Raw genomic sequence first — 24806 nt, 5'->3', positions numbered from 1 at the left:
CCTCATTTGTCAGCCTGTCTCTCCATGTGACTCCACAGGCTCCTCTTAAGTAACTCATTACCACTGCCCTCACTCTTGACTTGTGTCCTTCCAACAACGTCCAAGCTTCACTTCCATACGTTAGAGTTGGTATCACAATACTGTCATGTAGTAACTTTTCCACTTCCATGCTCACTTCCCTGTTTCTTATCACTGCTTTCAAGGAACCAGCACCTTTCTTCCTTGTTGTACCCTTTCAAGCACTTCACCCTCTAAACTTTCATCCTTACTCATCACACTCCCCAAGTACTTAAACGTACTCACATTTTCCTTTTCCTCACCATCCAGCCTCACTGTACATTCACTGACTTCACCTCTCTCAAAGACCATCACCTTATTCTACCCTACATTCACCTTTAAATTCCGTTTCTTACGCACTCTTCCAAACTCACCCACCAGGCCTTGCAGGTCCCCTTCGTCTTCACTTAACAACACAGTATCATCTGCAAACAATAGTACAGGGAGTTTCCAAACACTACCCTCTCTCACTATGGCCACTTCAACATCTACTGCCCTACCTTGTATCTCTTTTATACCCCATCCATGTACAGATTGAACAACCATGGAGACATGACACATCCTTGTTTCAACCCAATCTTAAAAGAGAAAAATTCACCCAGTTCACCATCCACACGCACTGCAGCCTGAGCACCATCATACATACTCTTCACAGCATTCAACAACTTCCCATGTACTCCATATATTCTTAATACTTTCCGCAATCCTTGTCCATCCAACCTGTCTTATGCTTTCTCCAAAACCATGAAGGCCGTATACAACTTCTTTCCCTTCTCTAGAAACTTTTCCACTAAAGATCTAAGAATTAATATCTGATCTACACAACCTCTTCCCTTCCTAAAGCCTCCCTGTTCTTCTCCAACTCTGCTTGCACGATCATGTGTTGGCGCATATACGTACACAATTGCCCCAGTAGAATCTCTGTCTCAGGTGACAGAGTTTTCTTCACTCCCAGGTGCCCACTAGTGATCTGGTTATAGGACTCATCCAAGTTGTTGGACCTCATCTTCCTCGAAACCATCAGTTGCTAATACTTGATGAAACGTTGTTCAAAGATGATCCTGCTGACTCCTGTAGCTCTTAATCGCAGGGCTGAACCTGGAAACTTCTTTCCAAGATGGCCGAACTGTACTCTGCTGCAGCCACTCTAGCACAGCATCCTCTTCAGGTCTTCATATGACGCTGGCCCTGTCATAACAGTATGGCTGCACTTCATGCCAAAATTCTCACTACACTGCTTGCCATCTGTTCTTCTGTGTTCTCATACATTATTCATTTCATTTCTCTTACATTTTCTCGGTGGTGGGGCTACTTGAGAAAAACTAACTATTTGTTGCCTCTTGTCACCAGCTTTCACTAATTTACCCTCATCCTTTTCATTTGGACAATCATAGCTGAAGTGTCGCACCTCACCATATGTTCAACACCTGCTTGTTGCAATCGTGGGTTTCCTTGCACTGTTTCACTTTTGCTCCTTCTCTCATATGTAACAATCCACTTTCTGTGTTCTGGCTTCTTGCAGAACCAGCAGCCTCTTCTGATCTTATCATGTTCTCCCTTCCACTTGTAGGAGTCCACTTTCCGATGTCCTGGCTTTTCACAGTACAAGCTTCTTCCTTCAAATTGTTCCCCTTGACATACCTGTCCCTTTCTTGCCTTAAATCCTGCACTATGACCTGTCTAAAAAGTGGACATACTGGACCTGACATAAGACTCAAACTCAAGAGCCCTGGCTAGTGCTTCATGCATGCTACTGGGTTGTGCTTGCTTCACTTGCACTTTCAACTCAGCATTGTCAAGAGCACTGATGAACCGGGCCCAGATTCACAAACGGCCTTAAGGCTACACACGGCCTTAAGTAGGGTAGTTTAAGGCCGTGGGTCACTAAGGCCCATGCACGAAGCACCAACAGGAGGGTAAGCCTCGCTAAGGCCGCCTCAGCCGCTGAGGCTGGGTCGGAGCAGCCCTACCGTAATGAGACCCGTAAATAAAGTAACTCCGATTTGATATTCTCTGTAGCACAAACCGGACCCAACTTGTTATTGTTTGCCTCGGCATGGAGTTAATGGTTGCCTGTGAACTAGATCGTGCTTTGCAAAGGGATTGGAGGTTTCTTGGAGCCACTGAACCCCGGTAACATAAATGATGAACATGTATTGATACAATATCGCCTCCCCAGTAGCGAATTCCTTCATTTAACGGAACTTGAGCTTTATATTGGGAGTGTCACGTTACACTGCCATGCCATTCTTGCCTACACAACAATTTTTGGCAACCCAGTTGTTCTACGCTAGTGGGAATTTTCAGAGTGTTGTTGGAGGGTGGTATTCATGAGTCAGATGTATGCAAAGTGAAATCACGTGTGACAGATACTTTATACAGAAAATGACTGAGAAAAATTAAGATGCCCAGTGGTTTGCTGAGAAGGAGAGAGACGAGGGTTTCCACAGAATAAATAAATTTCCTAAAGTATTTGGGTTCCCATGGGAAGGGAGGGGAAGAATACATCCCCAGTATCACTGCTTGTAAAGGGCAACTAAATGGAGCCTTTTTGTCTCCAGACTTTCTTTTCTTACTGCCCTCTTCTGCCTTCTGTTCTACCCTCTTTTCTTGATGCTTTTTGTGTTTCTTATGGTCTTTATTTTCCCTCTACTATGCCATGCAGCCATATTATGGATTGGTGGTAATTCATCATTTTTCCTAACTTCCTAAAGTTCTTGGAGCAATAGACTGAACCCTACTACCAATTAAGGCCCCAGATCACAAAGAACATGTATTTGTCAGCTGCAAACGGTTTCATTCACTGGCTGTGCAAGTTGTTTGTGACAGCAACAAAATGATAATGAGCTGTAATTACAGATATCCTGGCAGCACTCACGCTGCCTATATCTGGGCTAATTCTAACCACGAGAGGAACCAAGGCGTCTATGGTGACATTTTATGCCAGGATAGAACTGTGGTTGCTGATTACTTTGTTTAAAGTTAGACAATGGTTAGGTAAAACATGGCAAACATAATAAGTTCCCATTCATATTGCTATTTTGTTTCTTTACTCCTAAACCCTCTCATCTTACTAATGTTTTAAAGGTTGTGTGGGTGTATTGCTCTTCATCACTAATATTGGGACGTCTTTTCATTGCATCCCGACATTTTAATTAATTACCGGCACTTAACGTGCTTATCCTTGACTGTTGTTTTTTTTTTTACCGGCATTGTGTGAAATAAGGTATTGTATAGAACGCCTAGGAATTCTATAGAATGACCAACATTTTTTGGCAAAGTATGAAATAAGTTTATTTCATTCTGACTTTATATATTTTACCTAGCCTGGGACTTTAATATAATGCATAGGTATTCTGTAGAATGTCTAACATTTTTATGGCAAAGTATAATGTAATAAACAACAGGGGGTTAGGCTGGGATAATGTACGTTAGGGTTAGGTTAGGCTAGGTTAGGTTTGGTTAATTTAGAAGAATGTTATGTTAAGCACTTACCTAAATTAACCTAACCTAACCTACCGTAATCGAACTTAAACATAGCCTAGACCATCTCAGCCTAAAACTAACCGCAGCCTAAATTAACCTAACGTACTGAAATGACAGTTCACAGTTTGCCGGTTTGCTGAAGTTTGGTCGTTTCTCACGTTGCCTAAAATAAACAAGGTAATCTACAGAATAACAAGCAAATGTATACAGATGATATTATTATATACATTGGCTTGAAGTTTACCTAGGCATTCTATACAGTGACGAGTTTCTCACTATGACGGTAACATAAACACTCCTCTCGCCTCTCACCCCCAGCTGATTCATGAAGGTCCGTGATTGGCCCAGTGTTTGTGTTCTGCCGTCTGATTGGTCGGCAGGGTCGCAGCTGACGCACTAGATTTCCCCAAAAACATTCCCTACAGTTAAGGCCAGCCTTACCTAAGACCAATGCACGAAACTTAAGTCAGCCCTAAGACAAGACAATGGGTCATCGTGCATGGGCCTTAGAGGCAGCCGCAGGGCCGCCTTTAATATTTCATATAAGGCCAGCCTTAAGGTTGCCATCTGACGGAGTTTTGTGCATCCCAGCCCTGGTCTCTTAGAAGAATAGCCAACAGGTTAGGTGCTGCTCCAGGGTATCCTTTGTATGCCATTCTCTCTAGGTCATGAGCAAGCTGCTGTTGGGATTCGCCTCGATCCCGTATGTGGCTCTGGAATCTTGCTCTGTAAAGTTTCAGTCCAGTACATGGTCCCATAACTGTGGTCCTGCACTTCTGCTAGGGACTGATATTTGTTCCTCTCCTTCATTGACATCTGGCCCAGAATTTCCATTGCAGCACCCTTGAGCCTAGTAGCAAGCTGCATTGCCCTCAGCCTATCATTCCAACCATTTGATCAGTAAGTAATCTAAACTGTGCACAGTAAGCTTCCCAAGATACTCAACCATCAAATTCCTGAGGTTTCTATTTAATTGGACCCCCAATTTAGCCAGTGCTTCACTGGTTTGGGGCCTAAATACTGGGGAATCATAATTATGTCCAGAACTTAAAACCTCTGCATTCTGATTATTGAACCCTCTAATGCTACCTTTAGATTCTTGGGATTCGTCAAGATCCACCATATGCTTTGTATGCTCCCTATACACTAACCTGAGGCTCAGCAATGCAATATATCTCCACAGCCTCAGTTTTCTCACTAATTTTCCTCACATGCTTCAAATGGTTATCTACATGCTGTCTGCACTCCTTCACTATTCCCTCACTAATTTTCAGCCGGTTGTTTACTTGCTTTCTACACTCACTCACTATTCCCCCACAAATCTTCAGCTGGTCATCTACATGCTTCTGCTGGTCGTCTAAATGCTGTCTGAACTTCATCATGTTATCCTCACCTCACACTTCTGCTGCTGTAGCTCAGTGTATGCTTCTTCTTTGGACTGTTGCTGCTCCTCCTTCATTTCCCCCATGAAAGCATCTAGCTGTCCTTGCATCCTCACTTGTAAGTCCTTCTGTTGCTCCTGTAATGCCTCGTGAAGCCGTTCACTCTGTGCTTCCAAATGTTCTTTGATTTCTTTCTTGAGCTCTCTTTGCTCTTTACCTTGTGCCTGTAATTGTCCTTTCAGTTCTTTCTCTCCTTCATTTCCAGCCTGCAATTGTTTCTTCATTTCTTTCTGTCCTACATTCTATGCCTGTAGTTGTGCTCACAAGAGCTTCATAATTGGACCAAGTGATGCTTCCCCCTTCCTATCTTGGCCACTTGTCTGTACACCTTCTTCCATGTCGAAGGTTAGACTCACTGCATCCCTTAACCCCTTAACCCTAGAATGCTCACGTCGGGTTCATTTCCCTGTTCGGCGATTTATTTATTTGCTATTTTGTTATGATAAGAGCTTTGGAGCTGTCCTTCCCTATACCTTCAATCCACCCTACCCCCTACCTACATAGGTAGTGGTGTGGTTTCATCTCGCATTTATCACCATGATATTTGGGTATAAAGTGTTTTTTACCTGACAAAAGCATTTGTGTTACATTTATTTTATTTTTGTGTTTTCCTTTTTTTCCTGGTGTATAATTAGTTTCTGATTAAATCAAAGAGACTAAAGGGTGAAAACAATCAAAAAGAGTCTAAACTGATTTAAAAAAAAAAAAAAGGTGTTTCACAGGTATAATGTGGATTGTGTTTTTTACCCAACAAAAACATTTGTGTTACATTTTTTTAAATTTTTGTTTTTTCTTTTTTTTTCAGGTGTATAATTAGTGTATGATTATATCAAAGAGACTAAAGTGTACAGAGACTAAAATAGACTAAACAGAAAGAAAATGTCAAAAAAAAAAAATTCTCCCAGCGAAAGCAGTACTGTGAGGATAATAACATAAGCATTCTAGGGTTAACTGTGAGGCGTCACTTTCGTGATGCTTGGGAGCCAGGGATCATACCGCGGGGCGTCACTTTTGTGATTCTGTGTTATTTTGAATTCGCCAGGGCTTTCAAGTCGTGGCTTGTATCATCTATCAGTACTGTCAGTGTCCAACACTAGTCAGCACTCCTAATCTCATCTGTACTCCCATCCATTGTTGACAATTTAGCCATTTCTCCCCGTTCTTGACTCCCCTCCCTACCTCTCCTCCACTACCCTATCCTCTCGCCTGCCCGGCCGTGCTACGCTAAGTAAATCTTCCCTGGAATTTTCCACTGATTTCATCCATTGAAATAAGCCCTATGCCCTATTCTTATACCAAATAATATATACAAAAAAGAAATAAGGTAAGTGAGAGTGCCATACACCTGGAATTGGCTAATTATCACCTGACAACACCTCACGTGCACTCGTTCCTTAATTTTCGCTGTTTATTTCCCCTTGAAATATGCTGTGGAGTGGATATGGAAGTTGTGTAGATTGGCTTGGGAAGAGGGAAGGGTTCCAGAGGACTGGAAATCAGGTATAATTGTTCCTCTGTACAAAGGAAAAGGGGAGAGAGAAGTATGTGGTAACCATAGGGATATTTGCCTTCTTAGTGTGACTGGTAAAATATATGGTAGAATACTCATTGATAGGGTTAGGCATATGACAGAGAAGCTAGTTGGAGAAGAACAAAGGGGATTTAGGAAGGGAAAAGGGTGTGTAGATCAGATATTTGTTCTAAGATGTTTAGTGGAGAAGTATCTAGAGAAGGGAAGGAAAGTGTATGCTGCCTTCATGGACTTGGAGAAAGCTTATGACAGAATAGATAGGCATGGTATGTGGAAAGTATTAAGAATATATGGAGTGGAGGGGAAATTGTAGAGTTCTGTGAAGAGTATGTACAAGGGAGCTAGGGCTACGGTGCGAGTGGATGGTGAGCTGAGTGAGTTCTTTGATCTAAATTTGGGACTGAAACAGGGGTGTGTGATGTCTCCATGGCTGTTTAATATATATATGGATGGGGTTGTAAAGGAGGTGCAAGGTAGGGGAGTGGATGTGGGGCTGGCCCTAATGAATGAGGGTGAGATTTGGAAGCTTCCGGTGTTGCTGTTTGCTGATGATACAGTATTGTTGAGTGAAGATGAATGGGAGTTGCAAGGTTTGGTGAATGAATTTGGGACAGTGTGTAGGAGGAGGAAGCTGAAAGTTAATGTAAACAAAAGTAAAGTTATGGTGTTTGAGAGGAATGAAGTCACAGAGTGTGCAGTGAGGTTGGATGGTGAGGATATGGAGAATGTGAGTGCATTCAAGTACTTGGGTAGTGTGATGAGTAAGGATGGAACTTTGGGGGATGAAGTACGTGAAAGGGTACAGCAGGGAAGGAAGGTTGTTGGTACACTGAAAGCAGTGATGAGAAATAGGGAGGTGAGTATGGAAGTTAAGAAGTCACTGCATGATGGTATTGTGATCCCTACCCTGACGTATGGAAGCGAGGCGTGGACCTTGCAAGAGGGGAACAAGTCAAGAGTGAGAGCAGTGGAAATGAGTTACTTGAGAGGAGCATGTGGAGTGACGTGGAGGGACAGGTTGACGAATAAAGAAGTGAAGGAACGTTTTGGGGTAGATGTGGATGTGGTTGAGAAGATTAGGAGAAATACACTGAGGTGGTTTGGACATGTGGAGAGAATGGAGAATGAAAGACTGACTAAGAGGGTGTATGTAGGTGAGGTGGAGGGAGGGAGAGGGAGGGGTAGACCGAGGATGAGGTGGAGGGATGGGGTTGAGAGGTATATGAGGGAGGGGGGGGTGAGTTGGGGGGAGGGTAGTCGGATGGTGGGTGACAGAGTGACTTGGAGGCGTTTTGTCTGCGGCCACCCTTTGCGGGATTAGGGCGTCGGCCTATAGATAGATAGATAGATAGATCTATTCTTGTAATAAAAATATATATAAGAAAGGAAGGGAGAAGCCTAAGTGATATTTACATTGACCTGGAACTACCTAATTATTGCAGGCCACCACACTGTATTCTACACTAAGTAAATCTTCCCTGGAATTTTCCACTGATTTCATCCATTGAAATAAGCCCTATGCCCTATTCTTATACCAAATAATATATACAAAAAAGAAATAAGGTAAGTGTGCCATACACCTGGAATTGGCTAATTATCACCTAAACAACACCTCACGTGCACTCGTTCGCTAATTTTCGCTGTTTATTTCCCCTTGAAATATGCCGTTTAATCTATTCTCGTAATAAAAATATATATAAGGAGGGAAGGGAGAAGCCTAAGTGATATTTACATGCACCTGGAACTACCTAATTTATAATGTATTGTCTAGATTTCCTGGCAATCATTTCATAGCTATATATTAGCAGCTCTCACGAGGCTGAAGTTGGCAGTAATGCACTCTCCCTAGGTAGGACACCCCGGCCCACCAGTATCAGTTTACTGTTGTCTTTCAAGATGAAAGTACCTCGGATTCGCGCATGCTAAATTCCGCTGCTTTTTAGCCCCATGCAAAGGGCCCTGTGACCTCTACCCCCTATTAAACCTCGTGTGGCAGGAAGTAAAGGGCTGACAAATGAGACAGAGTGACTACGATCTTTCTGGTGAGTAAAACAGTCCAAGTGGAAACGTAAATAATGTGTAAACAACAAATGAAAGCAGTGAGTGTAAATATAAGTGAACATTGGAAAATAGTTTTATAAGTTACTGCAAGTGAGTGCCTAACACAGTGTAAATAAAATAAAAATGTAAATAATGTAAATAAAATAGAGAACGTAAATAGAAATGTAAATGAGTAGTATTATAAGAATACACATATATATACTAGGAGTAATGAAAGTGAAAGTTTCACTTTAGCATGTATGAATACTATGAGTTATGAGAGTGAAGGTGAAAGTGACATTCACTCTCAACGCTAGTATACAGGACGAGAAAGTGAATGCTACGTATTTTACTGAAAGGGAAAGTAAATGCCTACAGTGACAATAAACTACTATTACTGAAGGAAACTTATGGATAAAGACTGTAGATATATATAAGTGTTATATAGTAATAGAAATATAAACTGTGAGTGTTTTTATGAATAATAAATGACAGAACACAAGCGGCGAACGATTGCAAGTGGGAAGGTCATATACGCGCTTGTAATTTTCATTGCTTTCACAGTGTTTTTTTTTGGGGGAGTATGAATTCCAAACTATTTGAGAGTCATTGAATAGTGTTTCTAGTGATAATATCAGGCTGTGGTAATCATATTATGGGTTGTCGGGAAGTGTAAAGTGGAGACTTCGTTACCCAACTTCAGAGGTCTCCACAAGTCCTACGGTACTCGACAAAGGCTCAACAAAGACCCCAGGAGAAAGCTGAAGGTATATGGCATAAGCATATGTGATTTTAATATTCTAGGACTAATAACTGATTTTTGGCAAATATTTTTAGAGAGTCTGTCGGAGTGCTAATATGCCCGCGGGAGCCGCAAGTCAAAGCAAAACAAGCCCGCGGTTAAGGGGTTAATGACTCACTCCTGACACCACTGTTACGTCCCCCGTCCAACAATGCCACAGGTTTCAACAGAAATAGATCGTGTAGGAAGGATGTTGCCCAGTGAGTTGTTCTTCCTATGGTCAGCCTTTCGGTGTACAGTACACAAGAACAACTCAGATGCCGTAAACAAACACTGGCTTCTTAGATTCACTGTCTTTATTTTCCAAATAATTACACTTAATGCTTGCGAACTTCTCTGTTTTCACAAGTACCAAAGACATTCAAACTTCACTTCACTATTTTCACAAGTAATGAAGTACTGACACTTAACTACACTCAGTCTGAACTGAAACTGACTGAACCTGCTCTAGTCTCTTCCCCAACCTTAAATAAGCTGGCATTGCTCTCGAAACTTCTAGTCCACTCTCGATGGGCAACAGTCACCAACTCAGAGACATCCAATATATGCCAGAGTTTTCTTACACTACAAAACACTCTAAATCAGGGGTTCTCAACCTTTTTAATCTTATGTACCCCTTGGAGTCTTTCAGTATTGGTCACGTACCCCTTACCCACAATGCAGCATCAGGAAGGGTAAAAAGAAATGCATGGTTTATTGACTTAGTTTATTAAGTTTAAATTGTGTTATATATGTGGAGCAGACAAACTTTTCAATTAATGTGAGTATGTCACTATGAGGTAGTGTTGATAGGAACTAGTTACTGTCATAGGGAAACACTATGTGACTGGCTGCTAGCATGCAATACATTTACTAAAACAGAACTATAACAGACAGTTTTTGATCATTGTGACAGTGAACTAGTGCTGCTTGCAGCTAGTTGCAACTTGTAACTAGTAACAGTGATAGGTAAGTCACTGTGTGTGTGAATAGCATAAAAATAATAATAAAACAGTACTAAATCAGACACATTTTTCCAATAACTGTGACTGTGAGGTAGTGGTGCTATATACAGCTTATAACTAGTTACTCATGGGGAAATTACTGTGTGCGTGACTAGCGTCACTAGCATGAAAAAAGTAACAAAATAGAATTAAGGCTTTGTGTTCCACTGACTGTGAACTAATGCTGATTGTTAAGCCTCGCAACTAGTTATTAGTAACTAGTTACTTACTCATAGGGAAGTCAGTGTGTGTGACTGCATTAAAATACAAGTATATACTAATTCAGTGAGATGGTTGGGCCTGTTTCTTTGCTGGCAACAAGTCAATCCTCGGCACAGTCTTTGAGAGAGCCACTCTTATGTCGTCTTTGACTGCAAGACGTGAACGTAACTTGTTTTTAATCAAGCACAGTGCTGAGAATCCCTGCTCACAGCGGTATGTAGAAGGAAACCATTACCAGTTATTATGGCTGCAGTGCAGGCACATGACTTCGTAGCCGCAAGCAAAATCCATGACAACTTAAACGAGGAAAAAAAATCAGACTACAAATACACTGGAAACCTGAGGGTGAGGGTAGTGAGGGAAGAGTGGTGAGTAGGTGACAGTGAGAGGCGAACAGTGCGTCTCACATTGGTACCTGCTCGGTATGCATGAGGAGTTACGTGATCGATAGAAAACGAGCAAGGGTGACTACTGTATTATGGGTTTGCAAGGTTGTGTGGCAAGTGTAGTCCAAGAGAGCTTTCTCTCAAGTGACATAACTCCAAGAGTTTCCTTGTTAACGTTGTCACTTAGTGTCCTGGTTCTAGTGGAGGACACATCTAGCCTAGCACATGTAGGCCACTTTCTACAAACAGGTTTGAAGTTATTCAAAACCGAAGTATTTTGAGAAACCTGTCACGTACCCCCAAAATTCCTCTCACGTACCCCTGGGGGTACGCGTACCCCAGGTTGAGAACCCCTGCTCTAAATGCTTTAGCATACAGACTGAGATAAAATTACATAATTTAACAAACTATCACAAGAATAAAACATTATAAAGAAAAAGAGCATAAAAACTAATAACTTACAAAATACCTCCATTTACAAACAATAGGCTAACTGGCAATTCTTATGTGTAGTGGAGCCACGAACGATATCGGGAATTCTCCATCATTACCTAACTAGCAAATCCCGCATCTTAACAATAAAGAGAGAGAGAGAGAGAGAGAGAGAGAGAGAGAGAGAGAGTATTAACAGTGTTATGTTATACTGTGCATTGATGTAATGATGCTAAATTTTCATTAGTGTACACTCAACGCCATTGTAAGTACTGCAGTGGTTGTCGTGCCACTAATATAGCTGTTTACTTGTCACATCTACTATGGTTTGATTATTATGACGTGGTATTCAACAGTAGACATGGTAATAGATAAACACAAGTTTTACATATGAACTCCAACTCGCCAACACCTTGGAATACCTCTCAGTGGACACTGTTGTAAACAATCCGTCGCTAATTAGAAAAATAAAAATCAGCCACATACCGTTGCTAACATTTTAATGAAAAGCATTGCTAAATGCACATTTATATTACCTCACCATCTGTCACTTGGGTAGGCTAATGGCAGGCTACCATTAGGAAAACACCTTAAGCACATCTCACTACCATCAACATATTAGGCTGTTTGTCTACTACATTCTCTCTTACCCCTCTGTACTCATACACTGGGCTACAAACACTTAATTCAACACGAGATTCTGGATATTTATCATTTTTACTAAGCCATTTTGGGAGCCAAGTGATGAGTTAGATATTTCTATGAGTTACCTTTTTATGCAATAATTAGTTGTTTTCAATTCACCACCTATCTATCTATCTATTGCCAGACGCCTTAATCCCGTACGGGGTGGCCACAAACAAATCGCCTCCACGTCGCCCTCTCCCTCGCCATTTCACTGCCCTACTCCCAACTCACACACCCCTCTCTCATATACCTCTCCACTCCATCCCTTCATCTCATCCTCGGCCTCCCCCTCCCACTACCCCCCTCCACCTCACTCACATACACTCTCCGCGTCAGTCTCACACCCTCCATCCTCTCCACATGGCCAAACCACCTCAGTATGTTCCTCCTAACCCTTCCTATCATATCCACATCCACACCACAACGCTCCTTTATATCCTCATTTGTCAGCCTGTTTCTCCATGTGACTCCACAGGCTCCTCTTAAGTAACTCATTACCACTGCCCTCACTCTTGACTTGTGTCCTTCCAACAACGTCCAAGCTTCACTTCCATACGTTAGAGTTGGTATCACAATACTGTCATGTAGTAACTTTTCCACTTCCATGCTCACTTCCCTGTTTCTTATCACTGCTTTCAAGGAACCAGAACCTTTCTTCCTTGTTGTACCCTTTCAAGCACTTCACCCTCTAAACTTTCATCCTTACTCATCACACTCCCCAAGTACTTAAACGTACTCACATTTTCCTTTTCCTCACCATCCAGCCTCACTGTACATTCACTGACTTCACCTCTCTCAAAGACCATCACCTTACTTTCCCTACATTCACCTTTAGATTCCGTTTCTTACGCACTCTTCCAAACTCATCCACCAAGCCTTGCAGGTCCCCTTCGTCTTCACTTAACAACACAGTATCATCTGCAAACAATAGTACAGGGAGTTTCCAAACACTATCCTCTCTCACTATGGCCACTCCAACATCCACTGCCCTACCTTGTATCTCTTTTATACCCCATCCATGTACAGATTGAACAACCATGGAGACATGACACATCCTTGTTTCAACCCAATCTTAAAAGAGAAAAATTCACCCAGTTCACCATCCACACGCACTGCAGCCTGAGCACCATCATACATACTCTTCACAGCATTCAACAACTTCCCATGTACTCCATATATTCTTAATACTTTCCGCAATCCTTGTCCATCCAACCTGTCTTATGCTTTCTCCAAAACCATGAAGGCCGTATACAACTTCTTTCCCTTCTCTAGAAACTTTTCCACTAAAGATCTAAGAATTAATATCTGATCTACACAACCTCTTCCCTTCCTAAAGCCTCCCTGTTCTTCTCCAACTCTGCTTGCACGATCATGTGTTGGCGCATATGCGTACACAATTGCCCACATTTGTATTCCACCTTTCAATCTTACCCACACAATCCTTGAGCCAACTGATCCATACTCTCTTATGTTCTTCTTCCATCTTTTACTCACAATACACACTCCTTCTTTTGCCCTCTCATTATCACATATACCCTAACCATACTCCCATTCTCTCACACTCTCCCCTCACCATTTAGTTTCAGTTACTCCACATACATCTACTTTCTCACCCTCAAGCACCTGGACAGTTTCTCTCTTTCACCTCATCATTCACACCCCTTACATTCCACGTCGCGATCCGTACCATGTCCTTTGTCCGGTCCTTGGTCGTCATCTTTTGGTCAGTCCTTGTCCGAGGCTTCTTGTTTGTCTTTTTAGTTAGCTGTTTTCCGGGGGGGGGGGGGCACTAACCCTCTGCCAACCCTTTTAGTCGCGTCATACGACTAGCTGGGATACTGAGTGAGTATTCTTGAAACTCCCCCCTACCCCCAGGGGGGTCCATTCACCACCAATATATGATATCTCTTGACTTCTGTATATTGAAGTCTCGAATTTTACATGGTAGGCTAATATGATTACACTACATCAATAGTAAATGATAAATTAAGCATCTGGTAGCTGTGTACAAGATGTTGCCAGTAAACATGCACTAAGTAATGTATTGGATGTTATTGTGTTGGACGATATTGATGGGAAGGGTTTTACTAAGCCCAAGTGTTCAGGGGATTAAAACTGGACCAAACCCAACCAAAGTTAAAGCATAAATACAATAATAGAAATGGGGCATTAGAAAAATAAAGCAACACGAGAGAGAGAGAGAGAGAGAGAAAGAGAGAGAGTCTTACTGCACAAGTACTATTGTATTACTAACCTATAATCAGGTCGTTTGTGAGGCAACGGGAGATTGCCGGGACTGAGGGATAAAGCCTGAGTGTCTCCTTGATGCACATTTCAAAGTACTTCATCTCCCGCAGGTCAGCCATGGTCACTGGACGCTCAGAGTCACCAAAGATGGAGTCAAGCTCTTCATGAACGTGTGCCTGGAGTGAATGTGGAAATACTGTAAATATAATTACTCATATAATAGCAAAGAAAAGACCTATATTATCCATTCAGGGGCATATGGATTATTAATCACAACTGTTGCTGATTTTGTTAGTGACGACAAAATCGTAAGAGTTCGTCATGCACACTGTACTTATGTTCCACTATATTCACCAACATACCAAAAAAAAAAAAAAAAAAACTTCCACTAGTACCATCTGACTAGTCCTGAATGAGACACTCCTAAGAGCGTGTCCACACGTGTGCTTCAATATCTGTTGTGAACACTGCTTGCACCATGTTTAGATGCAGGTTGCAGCAGTATTTAGACAGAAGTATGCAAAAATGGGTCAGAAATATTGCAAATATGTTTGCTGCAGAGGTGACGAAAGAGTATGTCCACACGAGTCAGCCGAGACTCCAGCATAATGTCAGCTCATGAGGACGTGATACTGGTGGCAGCAGCAGTGATAATTTTGTGCGACGGTATACCACAGAAAGGCTGTCGTTGTCGTTTCTGGATGCATTTGTCACTGCACCATAGAAACAGTTCAGACAAGCGTGATGTCATGCATGATATTGCACGTGATAATATGGGCTTATCACTGTCACAACTGTAGACAACTCGATCGTTTTACAACTTTCTACGGATATGTGCACCTAATTATGAACTGCTACTACGTAAGAGTGGGCCACATATCCGTAGACAGGACACCAATAAATGACAGGCAGAAGAAGGTGTGGACCACATGGCAACAACACTACGATACCAAGGAACAAAAGGTTTCTACAGCAGCCTGGGATATATGTTTCGGATGTCAAAGCAGTCCATCTGCGAGATAGTGCCTGAGGTGTGCTGTGCACTGGTCAGGGAACTCGGCGAGCATGTACAGGTACGGGTGGTTGCCAATGGCCTCTTCCTATAAGGGACTGTCACATAATTCAGTTATGGAGGGACAGGAGTCTCGTAACCTTTATGTACCAACATCATATCAAAACTAACTAGATCCATACCCCACAGAAAGGTGTTTTCCCAATATGATAGCCTGATTGCAATTACTTTTGTAAACCATTTATTGGACTGTGAAGTAACTCAGGTAGTGGATACATTTTATTTATGCTCTTAACAAACACATACAGTAGGCATCCCATGAACATTACAGGTGTGTAATAGTAATAGGGTCCTCAGACTCTGTACCATATAGATATGGAGGTATATGATCTGTATTGTCTATGTCAATGGGGAAAGTGTGCAAGATACAATATGCATCGGGTACTGACCCTGAGTTGTACATACCCCTTTTTCTTTTTCTTTTTTTCTTTTTCTTTTTATGTGACCGACTCTGGGCATAGGCTTCACAGCCTGCTGTCAAGCACTGTTGATAGTGCATGTTGTGTTTTCAGTGTCGTAAGTTTGCATGCAATGAGATCACCAAATGCTTGGTGTTCATTACCGTCATTACACCATTTCTGTAGGGATTTCATTACACCATTAGCCTCATCTGCAACATGCTCATAGCTGTGTTTGGCTGTTTGTCGTCCACATTGATCTGTTCTGACAGGACCACAAGGCCCATCAGTGCTTGTTCCATGGTGTTCTATATCACTGCATACACCTTCACCAGGTTCCAGACCCCCCACAAGAGTTTCAGCATCCTGTGATGTAGATGTGCGATGGCTCACATCTTGGAAACAAATAATGAGTAATTTATTATATGAGTAATATATAAAGTAATTAATACTACACACACATTACTATGCGGTTTCTGTTATCCTTGCGTTAAATGTATCCAAATTAATAATCATACTTATAATAGCTGTCGACATCTTTAAGACATATACTGATATTTGATCATTTTATTACACGTTGTTTATGGTAAAAAAGCAATCTAACCAAACCTACTTCTCGTTAACCAGGAAATTATTTATAGCAACAGTAAATTCATAATTGATAATATGGCATGGTTTGGGTCTATGCCACAACCCCACCTACACTCCTGTACAGTTTCATTAATACATTTCTTTTATGTAATTGTGACATCATCTACCAATGTGAATATTTGTTTTACTTCTTCAGTTAATTACATTTTTCTAATTTTACTCGTTCCAATATACACATTTTGGTTATTATTCACTGTATTCATTATAGTACTTGTAAAATAATTGTAGGATGTCCTAAATCGAGGAATAACCCATTTATTGTGTTACGGCTGCCAACGACCGTGGACGGGTGGATCACTGTTCTGAGTACCTTCCAACACATTTGGAGTTTTCATTGCCTGGGCCCACTGGACGGCAAACACATTGCCCTCCAGGCATCGTCACATACTTTAGTACAATACTGTTTGCTGTCGTGCTTGCAATGTTTAACTTTATGTACGTAAACAGTGGGTGTCAGGGTCGTTTATCAGACGGGGTGTATCCTCACATACCAAATTCAAGCAGGCTCTTGACAACTGTACAGATAATCCACCGCACCTATAGCAACTTCCTGGCAGTGAAAAGCCAATCCATTACGTCTTTGTGACTGATGATGCATTGCCACAGAGCATAAACATAATGAAACAATACCAAGGCAATACAATAAGGGGTCCCTCAAAAGAATATTCAGTTACCGTGTTAGCAGAGCAAAAAGGACAGTACAGAATGTGTTTGGCTTTATGTCATCAGTTCAGTGTTCAGGGTACTACAGAAACTTGTGCTTGTTAAACCGTACACAGCAAACCAAAGGAAGCTAGAGATGAAGGCACAGATAGAAGGATAGAAACCGTCAGAGGGCAGCTTGAAAAATAAAGATTAATGCCAGACTCGGTCAAAAGCCTTTGAGATGTCAAGTGCAATGGCAAACCTTTCGCCAAAGTCCCGAAAGGAGGATGACCAGGAATCTGAAAGGTAGGTGAGAAGATTGCCAGTGAAGCATCCCTGACGGAACCCATATTGATGATCAGAAAGTAGGTTGTGATTGGAGAGATACTGTAAAAATTTTCTGTTAGGAATTGACTTGGAAACTTTTGAGACACAGGATGTTAAAGCAATTGGACGATAGTTAGAGGGTTGGGAATGGTCACCCTTCTTCGGGACTGGCTGAATGAGAGCAAACTTCCAGCAAGAAAGAAATGTACAAGTTGATAGACAAAGGTGAAATAGTTTACCCAGGCAGGGTGTAAGCACAGAAGCACAGTTCTTGGGGACAACAGGAGGGACTCCATCAGATCCATATGCCTTGTTAGTATTGAGGCCAGTGAAGACAGAATATACATCAGCTGAAGATATTTTAATGTCAGCCATGAGGAAGTCAGAGTGGGAAAGTGATGGAGGTACAGCACCGGAATCATCTAAGGTGGAATTGCAGGAGAATGTCTGAGTGAAGAGGTCTGGTTTATCAGTAGAAGAAATAGCTACAGAACCATCAGATTAGAAAAGAGGAGGGAAGGATGATGAGGTAAAGTTCTTAAAAAGTTTCAAAGTCCCAGAAGGAGTGGTAAGAATTTGAGTTGAAGAGTTGAGAGCATTTAGTACAGATGAAATTATTTTTTGCAGAGCGACGAATAGACAGCACGATTCCAGGCAGAAACATAAAAAAGATGTGATTTAGGGGTGGGTTGACTCTGTTTCCTTTTACAGGCCCTCTCCTTGTTGTGGACAGCATTAGAACAAGCGTGATTAAACCAAGGCGTTCTTGCATTAGTCAAAGGATATGAGAAGGTAATGTATGCTTCCATGCCCGACAGAATAACGTCCATAATGCGCAAGACCCACTCAGATGGCTCCCGGCCTTGGAAGCAATAATTATTTCAAGGAAGTCAAAGAAGTACTGCCTGAGGGCTTCCCAATTAGCAGCTCCAAAGAGCCACAGACAGCATTTCTTTGAAGGATCAACAGGCTGTACTAGACTTATAGGACAGGTTAAGGTAACAAGGTTGTGATCAGAGGAGCCCAACAGAGAGGAATAATTAATGGTGTAAGCAGAACGATTAGTTGTAAGAAAGAGGTCAAGTATGTTGGAGCTCTCTCCAAGGTGGTCAGGGATATTGGTAGGGTGCTGTACAAGCTTCTCTAGGTCAGTAACTCACCATTCTAGGTGACATGTTTATACATCCTCCCAGGGCCATCTGGAGTGCATGTATACATGATGTAGTGTTTCGTGGCATTCTCTGAATATTCCGTGGGTTATTTCCACCACATGCAGCCACTGGCAACCCTCCTGCATGCATCTGAGTCATGTTTCAGTCACCTGCCTATCTCTGTAATGGACATACCTATGCAAAAAGTTTTCCCTGTGTCCAGATCCTTGGCTGAGTGCCTGCAGTGGCTGACTTTAACACCAATGAAGTCCAAAGGCCAAAAAAAAGAAAAGGCCTTAGTGATAGTGCAGTAGGGAGAGAACTTGAGGTGACATTATTGCCAACAGTGACTGGCAAGTATACATGGGTAAGACAGGAGGGTGGACAGGTTGTTGATAGATTTTTGATGGACTATGTGGTGGTGTCCAGGAATGTAATAGGAAGATTGTTGGATGTGAGAGTTTTGAGAGGGGAAGGTGGAGGTATGTCTGACCACTATCTGGTGGAGGGAAAGTTAAGAGTAGGTAAGAGATGGGTGAGAGCTAGGAGGGTTAGATGTGGCAGGGAGGTTTTGAAAGTGAGTGAGTTGGATAAAAGAGAGAAAATGATAGAGTATCAGGAGAAATTGAAAGATTAGTGGAATGCAGTGAAAGATCAGGAAAATGGCAGTGTGGAGGAAGAATGGCAGTTGTTTAAGAGTGCTGTGGTGGGGCATGCAGAAGAGGTGTGTGGTGTGAGACGTGTGGGTGGTGGTGTAAGAAAAGGAAGTGAATGGTGTTGCGAGGAAGAAAGTATGGCTGTGGCTGAGAAGAGACGTGCATATGAAGTGCGGCTGCAGAGGAAGGATGAGGTGTCATATGAGAGGTATAAGGAAAAGAGGAATAGGGCGAGAAAGGTTGTGCATGATGCTAAAGTGGCAGCAGATGAGAGGTGGGGTAAGGGGCTGACTGAGAATTTTCAACAGAATAAGAAAATGTTCTGGAAGGAGGTGAAAAGGGTGCGAAAGGGAGAGTCTGGGAAGGAAGAGCGAGTAAAAGCAGAGGATGGAAGGATGTTAATTGAGATGGATGCAGTAAGGAAGAGATGAGCAGAGTATTTTGAAAGAATGTTAAATGTAGAGGAGGAGAGAGTGTCTGAGCTTGTGGCAGATGTAAGGATACAAGGAATAAATGTGTTGGGAGAGTTGAATGATTCTTTGATCACGAAGGAGGAAGTGGAGAAGGCAGTAAAGGAGATGAAAACAGGGAAAGCTGCAGGTATGGATGGGTGTGCCGTGGAATGCCTGAAGGGTGGTGGAATGACTATTGTTGACTGGTTAGTAAGACTGTTGAATGTGTGCTTTGTGAAAGGTATGGTGCCAATTGACTGGGCAAGTGCTTGTGTGGTCCCGTTGTATAAAGGCAAGGGTGATAAGTATGAATGTACTAGCTTTAGGGGTATAAGTCTCTTGAGTGTTGTAGGTAAGGTGTAAGGTAGAGTGTTAATTATGAGAGTTAGTGAGGGTACAGAGGGAGTGATTGGTGATGAGCAGTGTGGCTTTAGGAGAAGAAGAGGATGCGTGGATCAGGTGTTTGCTGTGAGACAAGTGTGTGAAAAGTATTTAGCGAAAGGCAAGGATGTGTTTTGGGCATTCATGGATTTAGAGAAAGCGTATGATAGAATTGATAGAGAGGCTTTGTGGACTGTTTTAAGATTGTATGGACTTGATGGTAGGTTACTAAAAGGGGTGAAGAGTTTTTATGTAAATAGTAGAGCTTATGTAAGAGTGGGAAATGCTGTGAGTGATTGGTTTCCTGTGAGAGTGGGGCTGCGACAGGGATGTGTGATGTCACCTTGGTTGTTTAATATTTATATGGATGGTGTTGTAAGGGAGGTGAATGCAAGAGTGTTAAGTGGAGGTTGAGTCTGGTGAATGTTGATGGTGGAGAGTGGAATCTGAAGCAGCTGCTGTTTACAGATGATACTGCACTGGTGGGTGATTCAGAGGAGAGACTGAGACAGTTGGTAGAGGAGTTTGGAAGGGTGTGTAAAAAGAGGAAATTGAAAGTAAATGAGAATAAGCGTAAAGTGATGAAGTGTACGAGGTTGGTAGATGGTAGGGGGATGAATATAGTTTTGAATGGTGAGTTGCTTGAGGAGGTAGAGTGTTTTAAATATTTAGGGTCACATGTTGCTGTGGATGGAAGAATAGATGCAGAAGTGAAGTTTAGAATGAATGAAGTAGGAAAGGTGCTGGGAGGAATGAAAAAGGTGTTTAGATGTCGTTTGCTTAGAATGGATGTAAAGAGAAAGCTGTATGAGGGTATTGTGGTACTAACTGCGTTATATGGGGCTGAAACATGGAATATGGGTGTAGCAGAGAGGAAAAGTTTGAATGTAATGGAGATGAGGAGTCTGAGGAGTATGTGTGGAGGGACGCTTATGGATCGAGTGCGAAATGATGAAGTGTGAAGGAGACCTGGAGTTGTTCGGGAGATTGCTGATCTAGTTGAGCAGAGAGTGTTGCGATGGTTTGGGCATATGGAGAGAATGGATAATGAGCGATTGGTGAAAAAGATAACTAGCTCTGATGTGAGAGGTGTAAGGCTGAGAGGGAGACCACGAATAGGATGGATGGACAGTGTGAAGAGAGTGCTGGATGTGAGAGGGATGTTTGTTCAGCAAGGAAGAGTGGCTGTGCGTGACAGAAATAAATGGAGAGAAACTGTGTATGAATAAATGATGACGCAGCCCTGAGGGGATATTCTTCCGCATTTGGTCTGATCAGCTAGTCAGGTCAGGTGCGGGTAAGGGGATGGGTCTATTATGATGTGGCAGAGGTAAACCAGCTCTGCTGTCAGGCCCTGCTGCGGATGTCACTGATTGCACTGTGCAGTTGACCCATGTGCGGTGTGATGCTGTGAGATCCCTTCTCCCCTCTGGGGCTAAGATACGAATGAATGGATGAGTAAATGGGGAGTGTGTCGTCCTGTATCGGCTACCTCCCTTTCCTTGGGGGAAGCAGCCTAGGCATATAGATAGATAGATAGTAACTCGAGAAAGTGACTTCCTCTCAGGAGAGTGACCGCCATAATGAGTGTCGATATTTATGCGATGTGTGAGGAGGTTGGAGTCGTGACTCCACTGCGCGCCTATCACTTCCCTGTACGTTCATCTGCTATTTCCGATAATGAGAATGGTTCAGAGGGTATTGATGATCCTGGAAAAGGGGATATTGGCGAGGATAAGGAGATGGAAGAGGAGGTAGGGAGTGGAGAAAGGAAGGAGGTGGAGGGAGGAAGGAGGAGGAAAAGAATTGCTTTGATCCTCATAGAATGCCTCTCTATTTACATGAATAATGGAAGCAGAATGGTTGTTTTACGATGAAATCAGTGCCTTATTTTTTATTGAAAGTTTCCGTGTGTGTATGTTTTTTATGATGAAAAAACACAAATCACAGGGGATAAAAAATATAATAGAAAACGTAGCGGAGCGGAATGGAAGCAGAAAGTTTTTCATGATGAAATCAGTGCAATATTTTTTATTGTAAATAATCGTGTGTGTATAATATACACACACAAAAATATTATTTATTATGATGAAAAATCCTAAAACACAGGATAGTAATTGTTATAGTGGACTACTTATATAATTATTTTGTTCACTATTTTGTTCTAAGCAAGATTATGTGAAAACTTTTGGAGAGAAACTTGGCCAAACGACTGACGCTCATCAGAGGAACAGGAATTAATTTTTGAGTGACAAAGATGATAGGTATTAGGTTCAGGAAAGAACCAGTTCAGTTTAGGTCTAATTTTGACCAAACTTGGTAAAAGGTTGAGGGAAAGGAAACGGTTTAAATGTTTAATTTTGAGAACAATGAATCAGAGACAAAAGTTGCAGAGCAAGGTCAAAAGGCCTTTTTTTTGGGGGGGGGGGGCTATCAACCATTGGGGCCGAAGCCGTATATATAGATGTATAAACATATATACATATATATACAAACATATATATACATACTTTTTTTTTTATGTGAGGAATAAGGAACCAAAGGCCATGAGCCCGCAAAACTGTTCCTTCCAAGAGAAAAACAAAATACAAGAGAGAGCCAAATTCAATATCCATTCATTTCGAGATGCCTGGACACACTGCATATGAAAGACTGAAGATCATAGGAAGCAGGAAATACAGACAGAGGGAGACAGTTCCAGAGTTGACCTGTTGCATAAATGAAGGACTGGGAGTAACGGTTAACTCTTGCATTAGAGAGTTGGACAGAAAAGGGGTGAGAGTTTGCTGCTAGACGGGTGCTACGCGCCCGTCGTAGAAGTGGAGGAATGCATGCAGACAGTTCAGAGGAACAGTGACCATTGAAGTAGCGATAGAAAAGAGATAAAGATGCAACATTGCGGCGAAGAGACGGAGGTTGAAGGGAGTCAGTAAGAGGGGGAGAGTTAATGAGACGAAAAGCCTTTGACTCCACCCTATTGAGAAGAGCTGTATTTGGGGAGCCTCCACACACATGAGAGTTGTACTCCACACAGGGGCAGATAAAACCCCTGTATAGAGTCAACAATTGTGCAGGGGCAAAGAAGGAATGGAGTCGGCTTAGCACACCCAATCGCTTGGAAGCAGATTTTACAAGAGATGTAATATGATCTTTCCAAGACAAGTCCCGATCAAATGAAACCCCAAGCATGTTCAAGGATAATGCAGGATTAAGTTGAGTATTATCAAACATAAGTGGGTATACCTGTGGAAGATTTTGTGGGGTTGATAGGTGCAAAAACTGAGTCTTTGATGCATTAAAAACAACCAGATTATTTTTACCCAAGTCAGAGATACGAGCCAAGTCAGACATTAGGTGTGCCATAGCCTCATCCCTTGCCTGTTGAAGTAACTGCTGAGATGGACGTTGTGAGAATCGAATGGAAAGGTGAAGGGTGGAGACATCAGCGTATGAGTGGATAGGATTAGATGTACAGCTTAGAAGGTCATTGATGAATAAAAGGAAGAGAGTTGGTGGTAGGACAGAGCCCTGAGGAACACCACTGTTAACAGATCTACGAGAAGAACGATAGCCGTCTACAACAGCGGCTATAGAACGACCAGAAAGGAAGCTAGAGATGAGGGCACAGAAAGAAGGATAGAAACCGTAAGAGGGCAGTTTGGAAATTAAAGATTTATGCCAGACTCGATCGAAAGCCTTTGAGATGTCAAGTGCAATGGCAAAGCTTTCGCCAAAGTCCCGAAAGGAGGATGACCAGGAGTCTAAAAGATAGATGAGAAGATCTCCTGTGGAGCGTCCCTGACGGAACCCATACTGACGATCAGAAAGAAGGTTGTGATAGGAAAGATGCTTTAAAATTTTTCTATTAAGAATAGACTCAAAAACTTTTGAGATACAGGATGTTAAACCAATTGGGAGATAGTTAGAGGGTTGGGAATGGTCACCCTTCTTTGGAACTGGCTGAATGAAAGCAAAGAAGGAAAGGTACAAGTTGACAGACAAAGGAGAAAGAGTTTGCCTAGGCAGGATGTAAGCACAGAAGCACAGTTCTTGAGAACAACAGGAGGGACTCCATCAGGCCCATATGCCTTATAAGTACTGAGTCCAGCAATGGCAGAAAATACATCAGCTGAAGAAATTTTAATGTTAGCCATGAGGAAGTCAGAGGGGGGAAGTGATGGAGGGACAGCACCGGGATCATCTAAAGTGGAATTGGAGGAGAAAGTCTGAGCGAAGAGATCTGCTTTATCAGTAGAAGATATAGCTACAGAGCCATCAGAGTAGAAAAGAGGAGGGAAGGATGATGAGGTAAAGTTGTTATAAAGGTTTTTGGCAAGGTGCCAGAAGGAGCGGGAAGAGTTCTAGTTAGAGAGTTGAGAGTATTTAGTACGGATGAATTTTTTTTTAGCAGAGCAAAGAACAGACTTAGCACAATTCTGGGCAGAAATGTATGAAAGATATGATTCAGGGGTGGGTTGGCTCCGGTACCTTCTATAGGCCCTCTCCTTGTTGCGGACAGCATTAGAACAAGCGTGAATAAACCAAGGCTTTCTTGCATTAGGCAAAGGATATGAGAAAGGAATGTATGCTTCCATGCCTGAGAGAATAACCTCCGCAATGCGCAAGGCACACCCAGATGGCTCATGACCATGAAAGCAATAATCATTCCAGGGAAAATCAAAGAAGTATTGCCTGAGGGCCTCCCAATCCGCAGCTCCAAAGTGCCAGAGACAACGTTTTTTTGGAGGGTCCGCAGGC

At 42.3% G+C, this 24806-nt stretch overlaps 1 protein-coding gene across 1 annotated transcript in view; it reads right to left on the bottom strand.

The window, feature by feature from the left end:
• The window catches only part of LOC145395514 (cytochrome P450 4C1-like), a 192746-nt gene that overhangs the window by 83032 nt on the left and 84908 nt on the right, over positions 1 to 24806 (bottom strand). The window contains exon 8 of the mRNA XM_080269123.1: positions 14323 to 14491. Coding sequence (XP_080125249.1) covers positions 14323 to 14491 — 169 coding nt within the window. The remainder of the gene's footprint in view (positions 1 to 14322; positions 14492 to 24806) is intronic.

The sequence above is a fragment of the Coenobita brevimanus genome, chromosome 31, assembly GCF_032717465.1.
Source record: "Coenobita brevimanus isolate Jiangsu-jjx chromosome 31, ASM3271746v2, whole genome shotgun sequence".
Lineage (NCBI taxonomy): Eukaryota > Metazoa > Arthropoda > Malacostraca > Decapoda > Coenobitidae > Coenobita > Coenobita brevimanus.
Note: the sequence above shows the minus strand (reverse complement) of the source record. Positions and strands in the feature narration are given on the sequence as shown.